The sequence below is a fragment of the Tamandua tetradactyla genome, chromosome 6 (genome assembly GCF_023851605.1).
Source record: "Tamandua tetradactyla isolate mTamTet1 chromosome 6, mTamTet1.pri, whole genome shotgun sequence".
NCBI lineage: Eukaryota > Metazoa > Chordata > Mammalia > Pilosa > Myrmecophagidae > Tamandua > Tamandua tetradactyla.
The window spans coordinates 61,179,389-61,198,814 of NC_135332.1; the positions used below are offsets into that span (position 1 = coordinate 61,179,389).

General features: G+C 56.8%; 3 protein-coding genes across 17 annotated transcripts; 1 reads left to right on the top strand and 2 right to left on the bottom strand.

Annotated features, from left to right (window-relative positions):
* Nucleotides 1–134: 134 nt before the first annotated feature.
* On the bottom strand, nucleotides 135–3,023 carry GPS2 (G protein pathway suppressor 2). Of its 3 annotated transcripts, none has more exons than XM_077165769.1 (11): nucleotides 2,766–3,023; nucleotides 2,401–2,563; nucleotides 1,934–2,043; nucleotides 1,743–1,855; nucleotides 1,556–1,635; nucleotides 1,384–1,466; nucleotides 1,025–1,178; nucleotides 853–942; nucleotides 687–766; nucleotides 505–600; nucleotides 135–312 (listed from the first exon to the last, which is right to left on the bottom strand). In XM_077165769.1, exons 2-11 carry the CDS (start codon nucleotides 2,492–2,494, stop codon nucleotides 229–231), a joined length of 984 nt encoding a protein of 327 aa, XP_077021884.1. In that variant the 5' UTR covers nucleotides 2,495–2,563; nucleotides 2,766–3,023; the 3' UTR covers nucleotides 135–228. The 3 variants fall into 3 exon arrangements, with proteins under 3 accessions (XP_077021884.1, XP_077021882.1, XP_077021883.1); XM_077165767.1 differs by having other exon boundaries at nucleotides 2,762–3,023; XM_077165768.1 differs by lacking the exon at nucleotides 2,766–3,023 and having other exon boundaries at nucleotides 2,401–2,755.
* A 118-nt stretch (nucleotides 3,024–3,141) lies between these two features.
* Nucleotides 3,142–16,476, bottom strand: NEURL4 (neuralized E3 ubiquitin protein ligase 4). Of its 11 annotated transcripts, XM_077165755.1 has the most exons (30): nucleotides 14,548–14,660; nucleotides 13,468–13,701; nucleotides 13,257–13,355; nucleotides 12,960–13,025; nucleotides 12,492–12,817; nucleotides 12,247–12,358; nucleotides 12,068–12,156; nucleotides 11,376–11,448; nucleotides 10,956–11,220; nucleotides 10,521–10,702; nucleotides 10,142–10,235; nucleotides 9,864–10,042; nucleotides 9,570–9,768; nucleotides 9,404–9,480; nucleotides 9,233–9,311; nucleotides 8,686–8,861; nucleotides 8,468–8,599; nucleotides 7,947–8,092; nucleotides 7,634–7,858; nucleotides 7,450–7,548; nucleotides 7,202–7,363; nucleotides 6,744–7,007; nucleotides 6,198–6,356; nucleotides 5,651–5,830; nucleotides 5,428–5,515; nucleotides 5,234–5,341; nucleotides 4,937–5,081; nucleotides 4,725–4,837; nucleotides 4,470–4,647; nucleotides 3,142–3,871 (listed from the first exon to the last, which is right to left on the bottom strand). In XM_077165755.1, the coding sequence occupies exons 2-30, from the start codon at nucleotides 13,601–13,603 to the stop codon at nucleotides 3,667–3,669; spliced, it is 4,356 nt and encodes a 1,451-aa protein (XP_077021870.1). In that variant the 5' UTR covers nucleotides 13,604–13,701; nucleotides 14,548–14,660; the 3' UTR covers nucleotides 3,142–3,666. The 11 variants fall into 11 exon arrangements, with proteins under 11 accessions (XP_077021870.1, XP_077021861.1, XP_077021864.1 ...); XM_077165746.1 differs by having other exon boundaries at nucleotides 8,692–8,861; nucleotides 13,257–13,701; nucleotides 14,548–16,476; XM_077165749.1 differs by having other exon boundaries at nucleotides 12,492–12,790; nucleotides 13,257–13,701; nucleotides 14,548–16,475.
* LOC143688138 (uncharacterized) lies at nucleotides 14,832–19,271 on the top strand. Of its 3 annotated transcripts, none has more exons than XM_077165759.1 (9): nucleotides 14,832–16,466; nucleotides 16,817–16,924; nucleotides 17,052–17,138; nucleotides 17,364–17,452; nucleotides 17,550–17,801; nucleotides 18,189–18,347; nucleotides 18,436–18,573; nucleotides 18,840–19,026; nucleotides 19,135–19,271. In XM_077165759.1, the coding sequence occupies exons 1-9, from the start codon at nucleotides 15,970–15,972 to the stop codon at nucleotides 19,136–19,138; spliced, it is 1,521 nt and encodes a 506-aa protein (XP_077021874.1). In that variant the 5' UTR covers nucleotides 14,832–15,969; the 3' UTR covers nucleotides 19,139–19,271. The 3 variants fall into 3 exon arrangements, with proteins under 3 accessions (XP_077021874.1, XP_077021875.1, XP_077021876.1); XM_077165760.1 differs by having other exon boundaries at nucleotides 17,067–17,138; XM_077165761.1 differs by lacking the exon at nucleotides 17,052–17,138.
* The last annotated feature ends 155 nt before the right edge of the window (nucleotides 19,272–19,426 follow it).

A 19,426-nucleotide genomic window follows, 5' to 3' on the forward strand; every position in this document is an offset into this window, starting at 1 on the left:
CTGAGTAAAATGTATATTCAGTTTGCCACTGAGTTAATAACAACCTCTTGTCTGGGTCTGGACCTGCTAAACCCTCCCCCAAAGCAGCCCTGACAGTTGGGTTGTGGGCAACACAAATAGCAGCAGCCAGGAGCAGTGGTGGCAGGTAGATTTTATTGGCCTGGAACACATAGGGGGGGAGCCCTCATCCCTGGAAGCAGGGGTGAGGTTGAAGATACAATCTGATGGTCACTTGTGGTAGAACCTCGGGTTCTGGCTGTGCTGGATGAAGGGGAGCCGAGGGCCAGGCTGGCTGGTTGCTGCAAAGCCCGACTGGTGATGGTGATGAAATGAGGATTTTTTTTTCAGTACATGTATTCACCTTCCACTTTAAAACTTTTATTGAGAACTATCTACTCCCCCAAGGAGAAAGGGAAAGCTAGGGGGTGGGGTCCCCTGTCCAACTATCTCCTGTTTTCCTGGTAGTACAGGGATTCTGACAGCTAAGTTTGTCACCATCCTCACCTTTCCAGCTGGCTGCATCTGCACAGGGAGCTGGGGGGAGGCAAGGAGTCCAGGGGCTGGGTGGAGAGCCTGGGGGTGCATGGGACGCAAGGAGGACTGCAAGAGAACAAAGTCAGGACCTGAGCAGCCTGGGGTTCCCTTGGCATAGTCCTTACCCTGAACTTCCATGGCTCCACACTTACAGAGTCAGAGAAGCCAGTTTGCTGGTTAGCATGTTCCATCTGTTTTTGCAAGGACAGGGCTCCACCAGGCTGGAGAAACCCTAGATGAGGAAGGAGAATGTAAAGATAGGACAAGGAGGAAGGGACGACCCATGGATTAAAGGACTCCTGCATGAGGTTTTCTCACCTGTCTGGGTGGGCTGAAAGTGGCCATGCACGGCATAGGGCTGTGGCTGTGGCTGAGACAAGTACTGCACTGCAGGAAATGCTGAAGGTGCTGAGAAAGGCAAGAGGCCCAGCCATTGGAACTTCCCTTCTCCCATTTATAATACTCTTTAATCCCCCTCTCCATCACTCACCTCTGAGCTGCTGACTGGGACTATAGGCTGGCTGTGTGGGCCCATAGTGAGGTGGGGGCTGAGCAGTCCCATAGGCACCCCCTGGGCTGCCTTGGAATTGTCCATGCTCTGGGGTCCCTGCAAAAGCGGCTGCTGAGCCCACGTAGTGCCGAGTCTAAGGAAAGAGGATGAGGACGCACTGCCAGTGAATTCCTTGAGAGCAGAACCTCAGTGACTTATGCCTATCTCTATACCGTTGTTCTATACAGTAACTGCTTGGTAATTAATGACTTGAATACTGGGAGCAAGGATGTCCAGGTCTGAATGGAAGAAGCAGCAATATAAGCAACTGGGGCTAGAACACCCAATTCTACTCTTACCGTCAGCACTTGGGGTCCGAACATCTGTTTGGCTCTGTCAGCTGCCATGAGGGTGCCTGGGCGGTTGTGTCCTCCAGGGCTCCCTAGAATGGGAGAGGCTTCATGATACGGAAATGGGAGGCTGTAACCCCCCAGAGGGCCCATACTGTCACGTGGTTTCTTTTGTCCTCACCCTGCATGCTGAGTAGGTGAGTTCCTGTGTGAACTGTCAAGCTCTGCTGGTACGCAGCTGATGTCAGGGTGGTCAGGTCGCTGGAGGGAGGGAAGGCAGGTCAAAGTCAAGGACAGGTGCTCATCTTTTGTTACCTGATTCTATTACCACTTGTCCCCACAATTTTATTATTAGCTCTCGACCCCACCTTTGCTCTTTTCGCCTCCGTTTTTCTTCTTCATGTAAAACTTTCTTGAGCTGCAAGAAAAGCTGGTGCTTCTCTTCCTGTAGGGCCAAGAGCTTCTCTTGCAACTTCAGAATCTGCAAGGGAAGGGTAGAGATGAAGACAGGAGAGCTGAGGGAAGAAATCACAGCTGGAAAAACCAAGGGACTGCTTACTTGTTCCTTAGTCTCCTCTAATGACATTCTCTCTTCCATCTCCTTTTTCTTCCTCCTCTCCTGTTCTTCCTTCATCTTCTGCTCCATCATCTTGTCCACCTCTTCTTCCTCTGGAAAAAGAGTCAGGCAGAATAGGGAAGTAGCAGGGTGTTAAAATAGTAGAAACAGATATTGATGAGCAGCAAAAATAGTTAACCCAGATGCTCCTGTATGTCTTTGGTAATGGCTCTTTTCCTCTGGAGGGGAAAGACTTCCCTACACGGCAGGGTACAAGGAGAGGTAAGGTTTGTCAGGTGCTCTCCAAGGTCCTTCCCAGCTCAACGGTTCTGGAACTTAGATCGGCTTTCTTGCCACGATAGTAAGGCTGTCTCAACCCTTGGCTAGTCTTGCCGGCCGGCGTACCGGTATGGTCGTGGGTGGGGGGTCAGACCTGCGCCGTATGTCCACCCGCTGTGGCCCCAGCTCACCCTGCCGCTTGCGCTCCCGCTCCATCATGATGTGCCGGTGAAGCGCCCTGGCCATGGCGTTGGAAAGCTTAGGACGCTCCAGGAGCGCGGGCATGGTGCTGTCGGGGTCGCTCGGGCCGTAGGCGCCCGACTCTGTCACTGAATGCCAGACCTTGAACCAGGCCTATGGGGAGGCGGGCGTTCAGGGAAGGCCGCACCCGGCCGAGGCGGAAGCCGGCGCGCCGCTCCAGTCACGTGTCCCTGGGCGCCCGCAGTTCGGTCCCGCCCGCAGCCACAATTCTCCGCGTGCGCGGGCGGGACCTCCAGCCTCGGGGATCCCCGCCCCCTTCCTCGCCAGTCCCGGGCACCGACCCCTCCCTACCCGCCTTCCCTTCGCCTTCTCCGCGGCCTCCTGTGGTCCTTAGCCTCTTGCGTCACATCCGGCGGGTAAGCCAAACTCTTCCGGAGTCAAGAAAGCGGCAGCCCTCGCTGGTTGGGTGGAGAGGAAAAGGCGGAAACGCAGCGTAACGGGTGCCCGTGGCGTCCAAACACTATTTGCGGAGCCTGCGATCACTGGCTGCTCGCCAGCCGGGGGCCGTGCACCCCGGCTGTAGACTCCCCTGAGCTGGGCCTACTTCTACCGGACGCAGCCCTTAACTTCGTGAGGTCGCGTGCCAGCGTCCGCCCTCCCAGGGTTCGGCACACTTGGCAGCCCTAGGGAAGAGGTGCCTCTGAGAGCGGCGCACGCGAGTAAGACCGAGGCTAGGGCTCTGAGACGGTGTTTATTGGCTCCTTAGAAATCAGAGTCAGTAACAGCTGTACAGAGGACCCCCGTCTTCCCTCGCGCCCTCCCTTCCCCACTCCCGCCCGATGGCCCCCGAAAAAAAGCAGCTTCATGTGGGGCACAGGGAGACACTCCTCTGGGATTCACAGTAACCAGGAGAAAAAAAAATAACAACAACAAAAAAAACGGAAATAAATTAAGTGGTTGGGGTTGGGGCGATAGGGAGTCATGTTCCCCAAGTCAGTGCATGAGGAGGGGTCCCCAGGGCCTGGGGCTGACTCCACAAGTTCCCTCACGTCAGAGGGAGTGTCTTGGGCCCCTGCACATGGAGGTGTGCTCCACTTCCCAATTAAATCCGAGAGCCTGAGCACATGTTCCTGCACATCTGCCAAGACTGAGCCCCGGTGCATGCCGTGGGTCACTGGAATGAGGTGGAGGCAGTGGTCACCCAGAGTTCATGGGCCCAGGGCTCAACTGTGCTTGTCGTAGTGAGGTCTCGCCCCTCATTCCACCCGTACCAGCAGGGCACAGAGGAGTGTGGCCCCCTTCTCCTTGGTTACCCACTCAAGTTCAGCTGGACTGAAGTGAGGATCAGGAGGCTCTCTGAGGGCAGCAGTCGGGGGACCAGGGGTGTAGGAGCCAGGGCGCACACACACCTGGAACGCTACTTGGGCCTGGTGTGTCTGCTGGGATTTAGGGTCCCGGAATCTGTCAGGCAAGAAGCAGAGCAAGAGGAGTGAGGCCTCTGGCCCTGGCACCTCTCCCCCTGGCTTATTCTGCTCTGACATACTGGCCTTGCTATTCTAGAAGATACTGTCACTTTAGGGACTTGGCCAGAGCTGCTCTACTTGAAATGCTCCTCCCAATACCTTTTCAGCTAAATGCCTCATTTCCTCCTTCAAGCCAGTGCTCAAATCCCATCTCAGTGAGGCCCACCCTGACTTACCCTATTTAACACCACTTCTGACCCACTTCACCCACTCTATTTTTTCTTTTTTCATAATACTTTATGAAAAAATTAGCTTTAAAAATACTAAGTGCTTATACATAAACCCATTGAGAGAGAGAGACATATTCCCACAAGGGTTCCTTTTCTGTTCAGGAAAGAAGGATTAGAAGTGCTATTTGTTCAATGAATAAATGAAGCAAAGGCTGAGATGGAGACTAAAGAACTAGTAAGATAAGATGAAAAAAGAGGAGGGCAAGTCATGGAGACTCGAGTGGCCCTGGGGTCCCTCTTGGTCTGACTCCCTGGTGATCTCTCCCCACCCCTCCTCTTCTCTCTCCTCCCCTCTCATGTACTCACTGCACTTTGGATGCCAAGGTCTCAGCCCCAGCATATTGAAGGGAGGGGGAAAGCAGCACTGGAGGGGGCTGTTCCTCCCGAGGAGGTGCGCAGTTCTCGCCAGGCGCTGCGAAACCCACCCCAGGCTCTCCCTTCAAGGGCCGGCAGCTCAGGATGGAGGCAGTGCCTGTGAGGACAGCTAGGTCAGGGCACCCCTTTTTGCTCCTCCCATGTCCCCAAGACCCAGCCTGCCCTGCCTCCCTTGCTCCACAGTACCTGCTTCCAGCTCCCCTCGGTCCAGTACCCTGCGTACAGCTGCCACATTGCTCCCATGATATGCCATGTGCCACTTCTTGGTTAGTGTGCCAGCTTCCAGGCGGGGATTCACCCTAGGAGATGGACAGATAGGGCAGGGCTCCCCTAGGTCATTCTCTAGCCAGGAAGTTCCGTTTTTCCATGTGCCCTCTGGGTACCCCACCCACATATACCTGAGGTTGAACCTGCACCACCCGAAGGGCAGGGCATATTCTCGGGGGGGCTCTCCTCGGCGCCTATGGGCCTCATCCCCTCGCAGCTTCCGGCAAGATTCACAGTAGCACAGGCTATGCTTGGGCGGAGGCATGAAATAATCCTCTGTGGGAGAGCGAGTGGCAGGCTTGGTGCCATGGCTCCCACCCTGGCTCTTGGCCATGCTGCCTCCTTCCGACTGGTCTCCAGGGCTCTGGGCTTGGCCCTGGACTGGCTCTGGAGTGAGGCAGGTTCCAGCAAGGATTGGGTATACTCACCAGGAAGCAGCAGCAGCTCTTGGAAGCGGGAGCAAAGGGCATGGTACTCGCAGCTCTTTAAGGTACTAGCAGCTGGTGGTGGACCCCAGCACACGCTCTCCTTGATACCTACAGGAGCAGAGGTGACGGTCATGGAAGCTGGGGCTGGAAGTATGGAGAGAAGGTAGGAGCCTGGTCCCTTCAGGCTGCCTCACCATCCACCATGTCAGCTTTCTCCATGTCCCCTTGGGTTCCAGCACCCTTGCCACTGGCAGCTCCTGATTCAGGGCTCACAATCGTCACCTGCAGGGAAGGGGGTGGTCACCCAGAACTTGGTCATCCGCCAAGGTTTGCTGATTCCCTTCTCTGACCACAGGCATGCCCCTTTGCCATCCCTGGTTCCCAAGCACGCCCCCTGCCCCCCTTATTGCCACTTACCCGCTCACACTGCCCATAGAGGTCCACAAGTGCATGGCAGGGCTGGGGGACGTCCGACAGAGCCACCCCCTGGTCTACTCCATTGACATGGAGATGCAGACCCCCAGAGCTGTCTAGCCGCAGTCCCAGGATGGTTCCTTCAGGACATGTGTCCAGATTTGGCCCAAATTTCTCACAGATCTGGGAGGAGAGACCTGCTGCTGTCTTCCCAGAGACTGGCCTCCACCAGCAGCAGCCGTCCCCACCTGTTGTTCAGCTGCCAGGTACTGGGCCTTGGGCTTTGCCTCACCCACCCACTGCCTAAGCCCTAGCCCTCGCTTCAATGACAGATCTAGACTCCATTTCACACTTCCTCCCAATTGGAACCTTCTCAATGGCAGGAACACAGGAAGAAGTGGTAGGCCTGAGACTGCCCCAGCTAAGGACACCCATGCACTTTCCTACCCTGCCTGCATCACCAAGGCTAGGGGTCCAACTTTTCCCTTTTGTCCAGCCCCTCCCAACTCAGAGACCCAGCCCTTTCCCTTTCCCCTGGCTCCTCCTTCACCTTGAGACCATTGTGGAAGACACCTCGGCCCCGCAGCAGCCAGGCTGCCCGCTTGAGGGCACAGGCAGAGGCAGGGAAGTTGAGCCTCTCAGGTGGACAAGCAATGACTCCCAGGACAAGGGACGATGTCCACTGTCGGTTCAAGAAGTCTATTCGCACCTGTGGGAGAAGGTAGCCCCTTTCCAGCTATGGCCTCCTAGGAAAGGGCCACTGAACCGGAAGAACCAGGCTCCTCATCCAGCCAGGGAAGGAATACTGCATCTCCCAGTGCGTGGCCTGGGAAAATGCCCTGCTGGTGCTTGCAGGGCCTAGAAGCTGCAAATTCAACTGTTTCCTTCCCCTTTAAGCCACGGTCTTGCTGTTGCCTCAGCAGGGACTCTTGTACCTAAGGACTTCCCTGAACTGGGTAACTGACATGTTTGCAGCTGAATGGCCCCTTCCTCTGGAATGCCTTCCCTACGCCCACACTTAGGGTCACGCATCTCCTCTGGACTCTTCCAGCCCTTACCACAGCCCTCCAGCTGCTAACTTTGCCAGGAGACCAACCTTCCACTTTTCCTTCAACTCAATGGCCTTTCTCCGGGAGGGTTGGCCTGAGGTAATGCTGGAGCCAGAGGAGCTGGGAGTTAAGAAGGCAAGTCCCACCTGGACCAGCAGCTGGGGCACCAGGGGCTGGTTGATGACGACGATGCCCTGATTGTAGCTAGCCACTCGTGTGGCTGTACGATTCCCATTGGATAACAGGATATTCTTCCCATGGTTCTCCAGGAACTCGAGGGCTGTGGGCATAATGGCCACTTGATCCTGGCCCTGGTGTGGAGGAGAAACTGAGCTGCTGGGGTTGCTGCCACTGTACCTGACCCAACCCACCTGAGTTTATGCAGAGCTTAATTATGAGCCTTTGCCTCTTCAGGACCGGATCATAGACCCTCCAAAAGACCCGGCTTCCAGTGGCCCTTCACTGCCCACCAGTGAGCCTGGCAGGCCCTGCTGCAGCTTCTTACTCCCAGGCTCTGCTCCTCGCCTTCGTCCTCTTCCTCGCCTTCACTGCCGGTATCCAAGCTGGGGGAAGGAGGCTGGGTGCCTTCGGACTCCTCCAGCCTCGTGGAGCTGACAATAGACACACTCCGCACTGGACCGTACAGATCCAGCACGGCCCACACATTCTGGAGGCACAAGGGACCCAAGAAGTCAGAGGTCAGCACAAGACCTCAGCCCCACTTGTAGAACCCAAGGAAGGCCTCTAGTCTACCTTGGCGATGCCAGTGGCTGCAGGCCCCATATCCTCTCCATCTACCAGGATGTGCATTGTGTCATCTGCCCCCCGGCGAACACCCACACGGCTTCCCACCTAGGACCAAAGGGGAATGAAAGTACTCAGTCTACCTCTCCCTGCCACCCCTACTCTGCCCCATGCCTGGAGCCAGCTGCCTCACCCCCAGTCTCTCCAGGTTCCGGCCGTAGTTCATCCTCTGAAGCTGCCCATCTCGCCTCACTTCACAGCTGGATACCATCCAAGTAGTCTTCATCCGGAGCTCTGGCAGAGAGGGCGGCAGTCCCGGGCCACCCCCTGCTCCAGGGCCCATCTCCCCTGGTGGTAGTGTGGTCAGCCCCAGCCGGAGTGAGCCTGCCCACTTCTCATCCAACTCTTCTATTTTCACCTGGGAGAGGGGAAACCATCAGTGGGCATGAGTCTGGCTCCAATGTGATACTCCCAATAGCCGCCTTTGTTGTATCTGTACAACCCACCTCAAAGACTTCCTCAGGCCTGAGTTCCTTGGTACTGAAGACAAGGCCATGAGCATAACCAGTCGCACGCACTGCCCTCGTGCCATCCTCCTCCAGTGTGACATTCTTGCCACAAGTACTGTGAAATCGGTGAGCCACACCAGCCACTGTAGAAAGATGGTGCCAGAGTAAAAGAAAGGCCTGACGTGACAAGCTTCAAGCAGGAATTTGGGACAGGACACAGAGTTAAACTCTCAGATAAAACAGGAAGTGGACATAAAGTACTCCTTCAGGACCTCCTGATACTTCTTTTCACCAGAGCAAGACTCATTCCCAAACCAGGGATGCCCAACTCCCAGTGTCTTTGGTGGCAGGGAACTGTCTAGACTCTGGGTACCAGGCATAAGCTCCCCTATTTTCTACTTCCCACCATCAATTGTTCCTTCTCCTTAGCCTGCAGCCACCCCAGCCTGTCTTTGAGCTGTATACCCTCAGGCCCAAGGCAGGTAAAGACAGCCCCCCTCCCTCCCTGCCGGCTGGACCTGGGGAGTGCAGGGGGAATGACTTCTCAGTGGCGGTGTTGCTGGTCGCTAGGCTGTTGTCCATGGGGCCGGTGGCATTGGTGATGGACACTTGGACACACTGGCCATATAGATCCACTACTGCATACACCTCTGGATGGGAAAGGGAAGCTCAGAAGACCGACGGCCCAGTGGGGTGCAAGCTGAAGGGTGGCAGGTGAAAACCACAGAGCAGTCACCTTTACCCGGAGGCAAGCCTGAGCAGGCAGCGCCCTGGTCCTGGCCGTTGATGAAGTAGTGCAGGTCGCCCTTGGCAGTACGCATCATGCCAATACGTGCACCTGTGCCCAGCGCGTCCAGGTCACACCCGTAGTTGTTGCGCATGGTGTTACCATCTTGCATGATGGCCGTGCCACTGCAGGTGGGGAGGTGGCAGAGGGCTGGGTCAGCCTCCCAGCTTCCTGCCCACACAAGCCTCTGCCCAAGCTCTGCCTGTCAGAACCTTCCAGTGCCTGGGATTGGGGCCTTGATCTGGGTCTGAAGCCCAATACCATCTCCTTCCTGCCTGTGATCCCCTGGGGAAAAAGTAGGAACTACCTTAAGGGGAAGATGGGATTTCACCTGCCCCTGCAGGGCTAGGGGACTTCCCAGAATTGGAGGGAGGGGACAGTCAGATCCCTAAGTCTGTCAGTGCCCATGACCACCGCAGGCACCAAACCCTTCTTCCCTGGTCCCAGCTGGCTCCACCCAGCCCTGCCAAACTGTTCCCAAATGCAGGTAACCAACCTCAGCATCCACGTGTCATAATCGATGTCCGTCATAGTATTGGGGAATTCAAGGTCTTCAGGTCTAATGGCAGTCACTCCTGGAGGAGGCATGGGTGGGTCAGAGCAGACCTCCCCAGGTCAGGCTGTAAGCATCCAGTGCCTCCCCACACACACCCAGATGCCCCCTCACCAGCCTCAATGGAGCCTGACCAACGGTCCACCATCTTCTGAATGACAATTTCAAAGAGCTCTCCATCCCGGAGGGCCCTGCCAGGGAGATTGGCAATCAGAGAGACCCTTTTTGGGTGGTGAGGCTGGTAGCAGAAAGGTGGGGACAGGAAGGCTCAGACACTGACCGGTTGGAGATGACGATGGCGTCATTGAACTCGCTGCGGCAGTTGTGGCGCAGTGCAGTGCGGCCTCCATTGGTGATGACGGCGTTACTACCATGCAGCTGGTGGAAGCGCAGGTCAGAGCCTCCAGCTCCTGAGGATGGGGAGCTCGGGGACACCTGGTTATTTCCCTCAGGGAGCGGCTCAGGGACTGGAGGCACCTCTGCAAGAGTGGACATCACCCATTAGGTCTACAGGTGTCTCTAAGGCCTCCCGAGGCCACCCCAACACCTCAGCCCAGCCCAGCCTGGCCCTCACCCACGTCATCCACAATGGTGGCCTGGGCCGCCTGGCCGTAGAGATCCACAACAGCATAGACACCCGGGGGCACATTCCAGGCAGCAGGGCCTTGAGTCATCCCATTGACAAAGAAGTGGAGAGTCCCGTCCTCCCGCCGTACCACGCCCACCGTGTCTCCTGCCTTGAAGGAAGGGGGGCTGAAGTGAGGAGTCAGGCAGAGTCCTTGCCTAGGCCGGTCCCACACCAGCCCTGCTGTGCCTCCCATCCCCAGTGCTGCCGCCTGGCACTGCACTCACTCTCCCACCTTGAGGCGGTCAAGGTTGTGCCCATATTCATCCAGGATGGTTGTCCCATTGTGCATCACCCCATTCCCGGTCATCATCCAAGTCCCTAGGAGAGGCAAGGAATGGCAGAGGACAGGTGGGGAAGGCAGGGCTCCTTTACTTCAGGTAGCAAGCCCAGTTAGCCCAGTGCTTTTCTTTGGCAGTCAGTTTTCTTACCTGAGCAAGACAAGGAAACTCTGCAGTTCCCAAGCCAGCCACAAGCCCTGCCCACGTGGCACACCCTGGCCACTGACTGAATCATCCCAAGTGTGAAAGTAAAAAAGGGGCTAGAGAATAAGAACAGCTTCCTCCCCAATGCCCTAGCCTGATCCTTCCCTTCCTAGGAGCTCACCAGAGCGCAGGTTGGTCATGGTGGAGGGTAACTGGAGGTAGGCAGGGTTGTGGGTGGTGACGCCAATCTCAATGGAGCCAGCCCATTTGTCCACCATCTTGTCAATGCGCACCTGGAACACCTCTCCATCCCGCAGGGCTCTGCTGCTCAACACCACGCCGTGATTGAAGTCATCAGTGGCACTGAGGGCACAGCATGTGGGGACTCAGACCCTCTACCCACACACTCTGAACAAGCCAAAACATAGCCCAGCTATGCCTACCCAATCCCCACTGCCCAAGTCAACTAGCTAAACCTCATACTCCAGGAGGTTCCCCCTTTTCTACACAGGACTCCCCAGATCAGATCCTTCCCCTCTGCCTCCTGCTTCTCCACATCTCCCGCAAATCCCATTAGAGCCCTTCTCCACGCTTCCTCCCACCCCATGGGCCATACTGGGGCCTCAGGGCAGTGCGTCCCTCGTGGGTGATGGCTGCCTTCTGTCCACAGTTGGGGTGGAAGAGTAGGCGCTCAGGTTCTGCCTGGGCAGCAGGAGCAGTACGGCGGAGAGCACCCTCAGGGGACAGTGCCCGCAGGATGGCATTGTTCCGACGCAGACGGTCGCTGTGGTTGTTATTGTGGACGATGGTCACCTTCACGGCCATCCCATACAAGTCCACCACTCCATATACCACTGGGGGCGTCAGTGGGGTAGCCACGCCTGTGGGGGTAGAAGACCCAGTGGATGGGGCAGTGAGGGGAGGAGAGTCAAGCAGAGGGAGAGTAGTATCACAGAGGCAGGAGGAAGTGGTAGGGACCCTGGCCCCACCCCCACACCAAACCTGCCCAGCAGCCCTCCCTGAGAATCCCCCTTACCCTGATCGATGCCATTAATGAAGAAATGCAGGGCAGAGTTGGACTTCCTCGTGAGACCAATGTGGTCACCCTCCTGTTCAAAGCAAGAGAAATAACTCAGTCTGGAATCCATCTATGATCAAGCTATAGACTTGCCCCAGGGACCATAAGAGAAGAGCTGCCCAGGAGCCCTCCCGTGACTCTATTCAACGGGAGTCACCTGAGTTTCAGACACCCTGGAGATCAAGGAGGGAAGGTCCTTGGGTCCCCATTTTCCAGACATGACGATGATTACATTTACTCAATGCAAGTCAGACACTGTTAAGCCATCTTAAAAGCATTAACTTGTTTAAACCTTACCATAAACTGTAAAATAGTGCTCCTAAATAGTCTCATATGTTTTTTTTTAATTTTTATTAATAAAACCAATCAACATACAATTAAATAGTCTCACTTTGGAGATTAGGAGGGGGAAAACACCAAAGAGGATAAGCTTCTTGTCTCGGGTCATCGCCAAAAACATCCAGACAGTAAGAACCCAAAGGCAAGGATACGACTCCAAAATCGGACAGCCTAACTCGAAAATCTGGGCAACCAAGCCTTCTCAGAAGGTACCTTCAAGCAAAAGATAAAGGGACTTTCTTTGGGTCCCCTGGGACACAGAGTACCTGTGCTCCCCCAGAGAGCAACCCAAGGCTCTGTGGCCACCTCACCTGCAGTTCATCCAGGCTGAACTCGCAGTATTCCCGGCGGGTGCCCTTGCCATTGGTCAGGATCCCACACCCACTCATCATGATGGTGCCTGAGTGAAGGTGAAGACCCCGGTTAGCCTCTGTCTTCCTTCCCCTGAGCCACCTGGGGCCCGCGCTCCAACTCTGTTTGGAGCTGGTACCTGACTGGAGGTTAGTCATGGTGGCTGGGTACTCCAAACTGTTGGGGTTATGGGTGGTGACGCCAATCTCGATGGAGCCCGACCACTTATCTACAAGCTTGTCAATGCGGATCTGAGGCGGAGAAAGCAGAAGGGAGGGGCAGGAAGCATCAGGGCAGGCCCCACCCACCCAACACCAAGGACAGGGAGTCCAGGGTTAGTTCCCAGAGTGGAAGGCACCAGCCAGGCCTCAGGATCTTGCACACCTCAAACATCTCATTGTCCCGAAGCGGGCGGTTGGTCATGACAACCCCATTGTTGAATTCATCCAGTGGTCGGCGGCGCTCAGCCGTCTTATTATTGTTGCTGAGTTTGATGAGGGTCCCACACTTCTCATGAAAGAGCAGGGCATCATTGGAAGTGAGGATGGGTGAGGTGGCAGCACCGCTACCCCCTGATCCTTCCCCTGCCGGCGGAGAACTCAGGTTGACATTCAGGAGCCCCCCGTTGTAGGCAGACAGGATGGCATTGCTTACAACCTCCGAGAGTTCCATGCTGGCAAAGTCTGTGGCAGCAGGATGGAGGCAGGAAGCTGAAATGAGGCTCTATACCTTCAGGCTTGGGGTTCTTTCTCCCTGCCTCTCTCCTGACGCCCCTCCCAGCTCTCCCCAAGACCTCGCCCTTGTCCACCTCACTTCCCACTCCCCCTCCCAGAGCCTCCCTGCAGCCCTCACCATTATGCGACTCAAGGCTGTTAGGAAACGTCTCCGGCCGGGCCTGCGCTGGGGACACCATGAAGGCTGGGAACCAGGTAGGATGGAGGGGAATAAGTGTTCAGCCCCTGCTTCAAGGCCCGGAGCCAGGAGACCCCCTCCTCTAGCCCCTGCTCTCATCAATCAACTGGGGGTTGGGGGGTAGGGTCTGAGTGGCTCTGCTCACACCCTAGCCTCACTTGTCACTGCCTTTCCCCCATTACTTCATCCATTCCCTCTGCCCACATCCCCCTAGTTCCACCCTAGCCAAGTTCTCACCTTCATCTCCAAGGTTCCCCTGTTCAACCAAGGCAGAATCTTCAGGGAGGTCAGAGGGCTCAAGGGGAGGCGTGGGGATGGAAGCAGGGGGGCTGAAACCTGGCTCAGGGGGTAGCACAGTGATCTGGGTGCACTTGCCATAAAGGTCCACAACAGCCCAGACTCGAGCAGGCAGACCTGTGGCGGCGACACCACAATCCCGCCCATTTACCCAGAGGCGCAGCTCTCCAGCAGCTGTGCGCTCCACGCCCACATGGTCCCCTTCGCCAAGCTGGTCCAGGTCCTGACCATACTCCTCCAGCACAGAGCGTCCATCCCTCAGCACCGAGCAGCCTGACACTACCCATGAGCCCCCCTTCAGCCCTGTGGCACTGCTTGGGAAGTCCAGTACACTGGGATCCAGCGCTGTCACCCCAATCTCAATGGAGCCGCTCCAGGAGTTGACCTGTGAGATGAGTGGTGGACAGAGGCTCAGGATGGACCACCAGTGGGTTCCCCACCTCCAGGAAGTTACATTTCACAGGCCACAGCAGCTTCTCGCTGTGTTACTTGGTGCTCTCTCTCCCCAAGAGATTAAACCAGAGACTATAGACCTGCAGGTGATTTTCTAGACACTGTCTCAGTGGTTATTGGGGCTGGCTGTCTTCTAACAACACTGCATTGTCCTCGGGTCCTTGGTGTCTACCACACTGTCCCTTCACCTACCTTGCTGGCTAAATTTCCTGGCTCCAGCTCCTGTTTCTTCTAACTTCCCTGGTCTCTGAGGCCCCTCAACCACCCAAATTGTTCACATACCCCTTGATATCATATAGTACTCTATCCTCTGGCCCAATTCTCTCCAAGACTCTAGATCTACCCAGGTTCACGCTCCTCCCAAATTTATCTCTGTGAGCCTGGCCTTTTCACTAAATGACACACACACACCTCCCTCTTCCTGAGCATTTTACTCACGCAGCTTTCTGGCCTTGTCCCTGGGTTTGCCTTAATTGATTTTTTTCCCCTTTCTATCTCTCTTCTCTTGCCATCACACTCTGGCATCTCTCACCCTCCATTTCCAAGAAATTGGATCTGCTCTCCAGCTATTCTAACATCCCTTCCCTACTTCTGGATCTCTTTTCTCCTGCAGACTGCATGCTTCTGCTTCAAGGTCCTTTTCTATCATCTGGTGACAGACGGGCGATTCCCCCCCTCTACCCTGGGATGTGGACTCTTCTGGGCTGTCCTACCCCGTCTCCCTGTGGTCCCCTCCCACCACCCTCTGCATCTCGGTTCCGCGACAGCGGCTCCGCACCTTTCGGTCGATGCGGACAGTGAAGACGTGTCCATCGCGCAAAGGTTCCCGGCTCAACACGAGCCCGTGGTTAAACTCCTGGCCCGGCTGCTGCCGCCGCGCTGTACGCCCACAGGCCGAAAGGCTCACCAAGCGCCCGGTGCGCGGGTGCAGCTCCCCACCGCTGCCGAGACCCGCGCCGGACCCCGATCCCGGGCCGCTCTCGCTGGGCCCCCCGCCCCCGCCCCCGCTCGGCCCTGGACCTCCCCCAGAGCCCCCACTCCCACCGGACCCCGCCGCCATCGCCGCTGACACCGGGGCCGCGCGACAGCCGCGCTTGGCGGCACCGTGGCAACCGCGAGGGACAGGCACCCTGAGGAAATAGGAACGTGGGCGGGGACCAGAAATGCTTTACGGCACCCCCAGGCAATGAGGCTTCCCGGGCTAAGGACCTGACTACCACGATAGGAACAGAAGGACGTCGGGGTCGGGTTGTTTGCTTTACGGCACGGTGAGGTAACGGAGTGGCTCTTGAGACAGGCGAACACTTGGGCAGGGAGCTTTTGCGACAGTGGAAAGAGGAAACGACTGCCCCAGGCAACCTTACGACAGAGGGGTGCTGGCGCCTCAACGCTCGCAGTTTTGCGGCAGCGGCCCGGACGATCCCGCCCTCCATAGAAGGAAGGATGTATTCGCTTTACGGCAAGAGGAGGAGGTTTTTCCGTTTCGCTCTTCAAAGCGATTTGAGCCACGGTTGGATGGCCCGGCGAAGAGAACCGGCAGTTTTGTAAGTGAAAGTCGGCCCTCCGCACCACCGATACCGGAAATGTCTTGCGACAGTAGCGCCACACTTCTCGTGAGAGACAGAGGGAGCCGATTTTGGGGGAGAAAGGAAAAAAAAGCTGCGGAGGTTTCCATTCAAGCCCTGCTTGAGCCCCAATTTAACCAAACTCTTCGATTTTAAAGCTACGAATAAAGAGTCCAAAGAAACTATGGCAGTTTCGAGCAACGGCGTGAACAGTCCTAAAAGATCCCCCAGGCATGTTAAGTCCCAGCTCAACTCTCCCACGCTCGCGTTAATGATGGAGGGCTGTGACGTCACAATCCACGCTTCTCGGCCCACACCCCCACACCCCAGGACCCTGGTTATGATTGGCCGATTCAGAGGAGGGCCGTGATGGGAGAGAAGGGCGGGAACAAATCCTGGAGACAAAGAAAGAAGATCTTTGGGTGGGACCAAAAGGGAGGGGCGAGTAGGGGGACTTGTAGCCTGACGTCCTTATACCCGGTCTCCCGCCCACCGCAGCAGTGAGACAACCCTAGCCGCTGCCCAACCGCCCCCGCCCCACCCCGTTATGGGGCGGGGCCTCGGGGGCGGGGCCATGTGGGGGAGGGAGGCAAGGCGGGGCCGGGTGGATAACAGTGGCCCCCGGAGGTGGGGCCATGCCGAAGGAGACTCTGGGGGCCGCTGGCGGCCTCAAAGGGGAATCTCCCGGAGGAACAACCCAGGAGGTTCCCGGAGGAATCAGAAGGGCCGAGGCAGGCGCCGGGCTGTCCTCGGGAACAGTCCTGTTTCACGGCTCTGCGCCTTCCCAGCACTCCGGGAGTGTCGTAACTCATAGTCCTGGTACCAGCCAGCCCTCTGGGGGAGTCGCGGTCCTCGGCTCGGGACCCAGCCAGCCCCCTGGAGAGGTTGCGGGTCATGGCCCTGGGTCTGTCATATACCCTGCCGTAATCAACACCCACTGCCCTGGAACCAGCTTAACCCGGGCGTCTAGCCCCTGGTCCGGGGGGTCTGAAGAGTACATAGAGGGGTGTAGTCCGCACTCCGGGCCAATTTGCTCTCCCTCCCGCAACACAATAACACGTGAAGACCGGCCCCGGAGCATCCTCAAAAACAACAGCTGTGTCTTGATGCAGAAATGCCCCAATGTGGAAAAGTAAGGGGCCCAGCCCTGCGGGAGAGCGGCCGAGAGCTCCGGGGGAGGAGTTCGGGACTCCGGAGAGGGCGGGGCCTGGGGAATGGGAGGAGTCCCGAGAGGAAGAGACATTGGGAGGGAAATTTGAGGTTGGGGCCTTGGGGAAACCCGCAGGGGCCCGATTAACCGTGGATACACAGTACCCAAGTAATCACTACGTCTGACTCCACTCCCAGCCGCTTATATTTCTGTCCATACCGCCCCTGGACCTACAAGGGGGCGCAAAAAAGCTTTCTGAAAGAATGAGGAAGGGCTGTAGGAGAGGATCATTAGAATGTTTCCTCCTCGAACTGCCCCCCCCCGCCCCCCAGGAAAAAGGCCCAGCGCTGGGATGAGATGAATATCTTGGCCACTTACCACCCTGCTGGCAAAGACTACGGACTTATGAAGGTGGACGAGCCCAGCACTCCCTACCACAGGTGCTGAGCCCTCAACTCTACCCCTTCCACCCAGACTCTCCTCACTATGCCAGGGGGTTGGGAAGGGAGGAGAAGGCCAAGAAGCCTCAAGTACTGGTTGCTACTTGGACTCCCCCTCCCTGCATAGCTCCCCTGTCCACAGGCTGCAGGACAGCAACGAGGACCTGGCCACAGGCTCCTCCTACGCAGTGACTCCCCAGGCACTGGCAGAGAGGTGAGAGTCCTGTCAGAGATCATGTGAGGCAGGGGGACCTCCACCCCTTGACTCTGGGGTCTGAGCCAGCTCTACTCTTTGGACCCCAACATGGGTATTGCTACAGTTCTCATCAGGACTGGCCAAGATCCACCTAGGTTGAGGGGCAGCTGGCTCAGCCCCCTCCCCACCTACCCTCTTGTTACTCACTTCCCTTCAGTACCCCCAACTAGTCTTTCTCTTCAGGTTTGCAACAGTGGACAATTTCCACCCCAAGGTCCTCCAGAACCGTGAGAACAGATATTCAGGGTCTCTAGACAACTTTACCAAGACACGTGAGATGAGGGGTGGGGATTAAATGAGAAGGGGAGGCGGAGTCAACCTACCAGAGAACCTGGGAGGGAAAAGCCAAGCTCTCACACTGGCCCACAGACTCCAGTGATTTTGACCAGCACCGCAAGGCACACTATGATGAAGGGAATTTCCTCAGGACTCAGAAAACCTTGCCGTTGGGTAATGACGATCGCTACCACGGGGGTAGTGTCACTGCCAGCAATGGAGGTCGAGGTGTGATGCCAGACCCCGAACCCAAGCCTGTGGAGAGAGGCAGTAAAAGAGGATCAGCCAGAGGAGGCAAAGATGAGACTGGCCTAGAGGCCAGGAGTCACGTTCTAGAAGCCAAAGGTTAGCGATGGGGACTCCAGCGACTCAAGGGGGTTGTAGTGCAGAACCAGTTGTTCTCTTCCCCCACCAGAGTTCCTTTTCCCCTGTGGGCATCAGCCCAGGCCCCTGCTGCTTGAGGTGAAGGTGATGCTGAGAGGTGACCTCAGGGCAGAAAGAGGACAGCTAGGGTAGGATCCCCGCTCAGGAGAGCCTCAGGGAAGTCTGACTGGTGGGGAAGAACACAGAGCCCCAGGGAACCGTAGGGGGTGGGAAGTCCCAGAAGGTTTTCTAAAATGAGAGAGGTATGAAAAGTGAGATGAGAACCTGCGAGGTGGCCCACAGGGGAGACCTGAGGGCATGCAGGGGCCAGATGGCCATGCATTAGATTTGGCTTAGATAAATTTGCAGATGCCCATGCCGACAAAAGTCAGCCCCCAGCCTCGATCCCCACCAAGTTGGAGAAGGAGATTGATCAGCAGCGCAAGGAGTACTACATCATGGGAAGATACCTTCGCTCCTGCCCCAACCCGGAGCTTGAGGAGGACACAGACAATGAACAGCAGGACTGTAAGAGCTGGGCCAAGTCAAGAGGGGTAGGGAGATGAGGGCCAACAGCCTGAGGAATGCTCCAACCCTGATCTCATGATGCTTTCAGGCTGCTCTGCAAATTTGCCCTTGGTGATTGAGGATCCCATAAGCACTGAGGTCCGCCTGCTGGACCACATGGAAAGCCCCTTTCAGGAGCACAAGGCTGCAAACTCCCTGATGGGGACAGGGACACCATCACAGCCCGGTAAGGGCACCAGGATACCATCTTTCTGGGCCTGGCTCCTGGCAAGCTCCTGTCCTCACCCCCACATTCTTCACCCCCAGGGCTCTCCTTTCAGGCCAGTAGATCAGGGCAACAGGTGCTAAGAGGCCCGGGACCCAAGGCCCTCACTATACAGGAGAGGAAACAGAAAGGCTCAGAAGGGCTGGGACCCCCTCCCATCCCCTGGTACCATCCCCTGGACCCATGCCTCCTCCTTGATTCCTCTCTACCACCCCACCCCACTGCAGGTACTCCCCTCCCCAGTGGGTCCCAAGTGGTGTCCGGATGGTGTCAATGGCTAGTAACCAAGAAGCTGAACTGGCAAAACCCAGCGGGCTCAGAGAAGGAATCTGTAAACAACCAAAGCCACCCACCCCAGAGCAAGTGCAGATGTGAGCTTCGGCAGGGGCATGGGTGCTTGCACTGGCCAAGAAGGTAAAGAGGCAGGTGGAGTTGGTTTGGGGGAGTCTGGGGTGGGGGGTCACATGGGCAAGCTCTCAGGCCTGCTGCAGGAAACCAGTAACCCAACCCCTTCTCCTCCAGATGAAACCCTGCAGCTTCGATGGAGCTAGAAGGAGGAAACCAGACAATGGGAAACATAACCAGCCAGGGGAGGGGTATGGGCAACCTTCCCCTGCCCTTCCCACCCTAGGGGTGGGCAATAAAGATAGAAGAGCAGAGGCCTGGGTGTCGTGTGTTGAGTGCCAGCCTGGGCCTGGTATGTCATCGAGGAGAAGGGAAGAGGGAAGGAAATTCACACACAGGAAACTACAGGCAGGCAGAACAGAGTGAAGAAAGCTTGGAGCAGCCCGGGGCGCTAGGTTCAACCAGAACC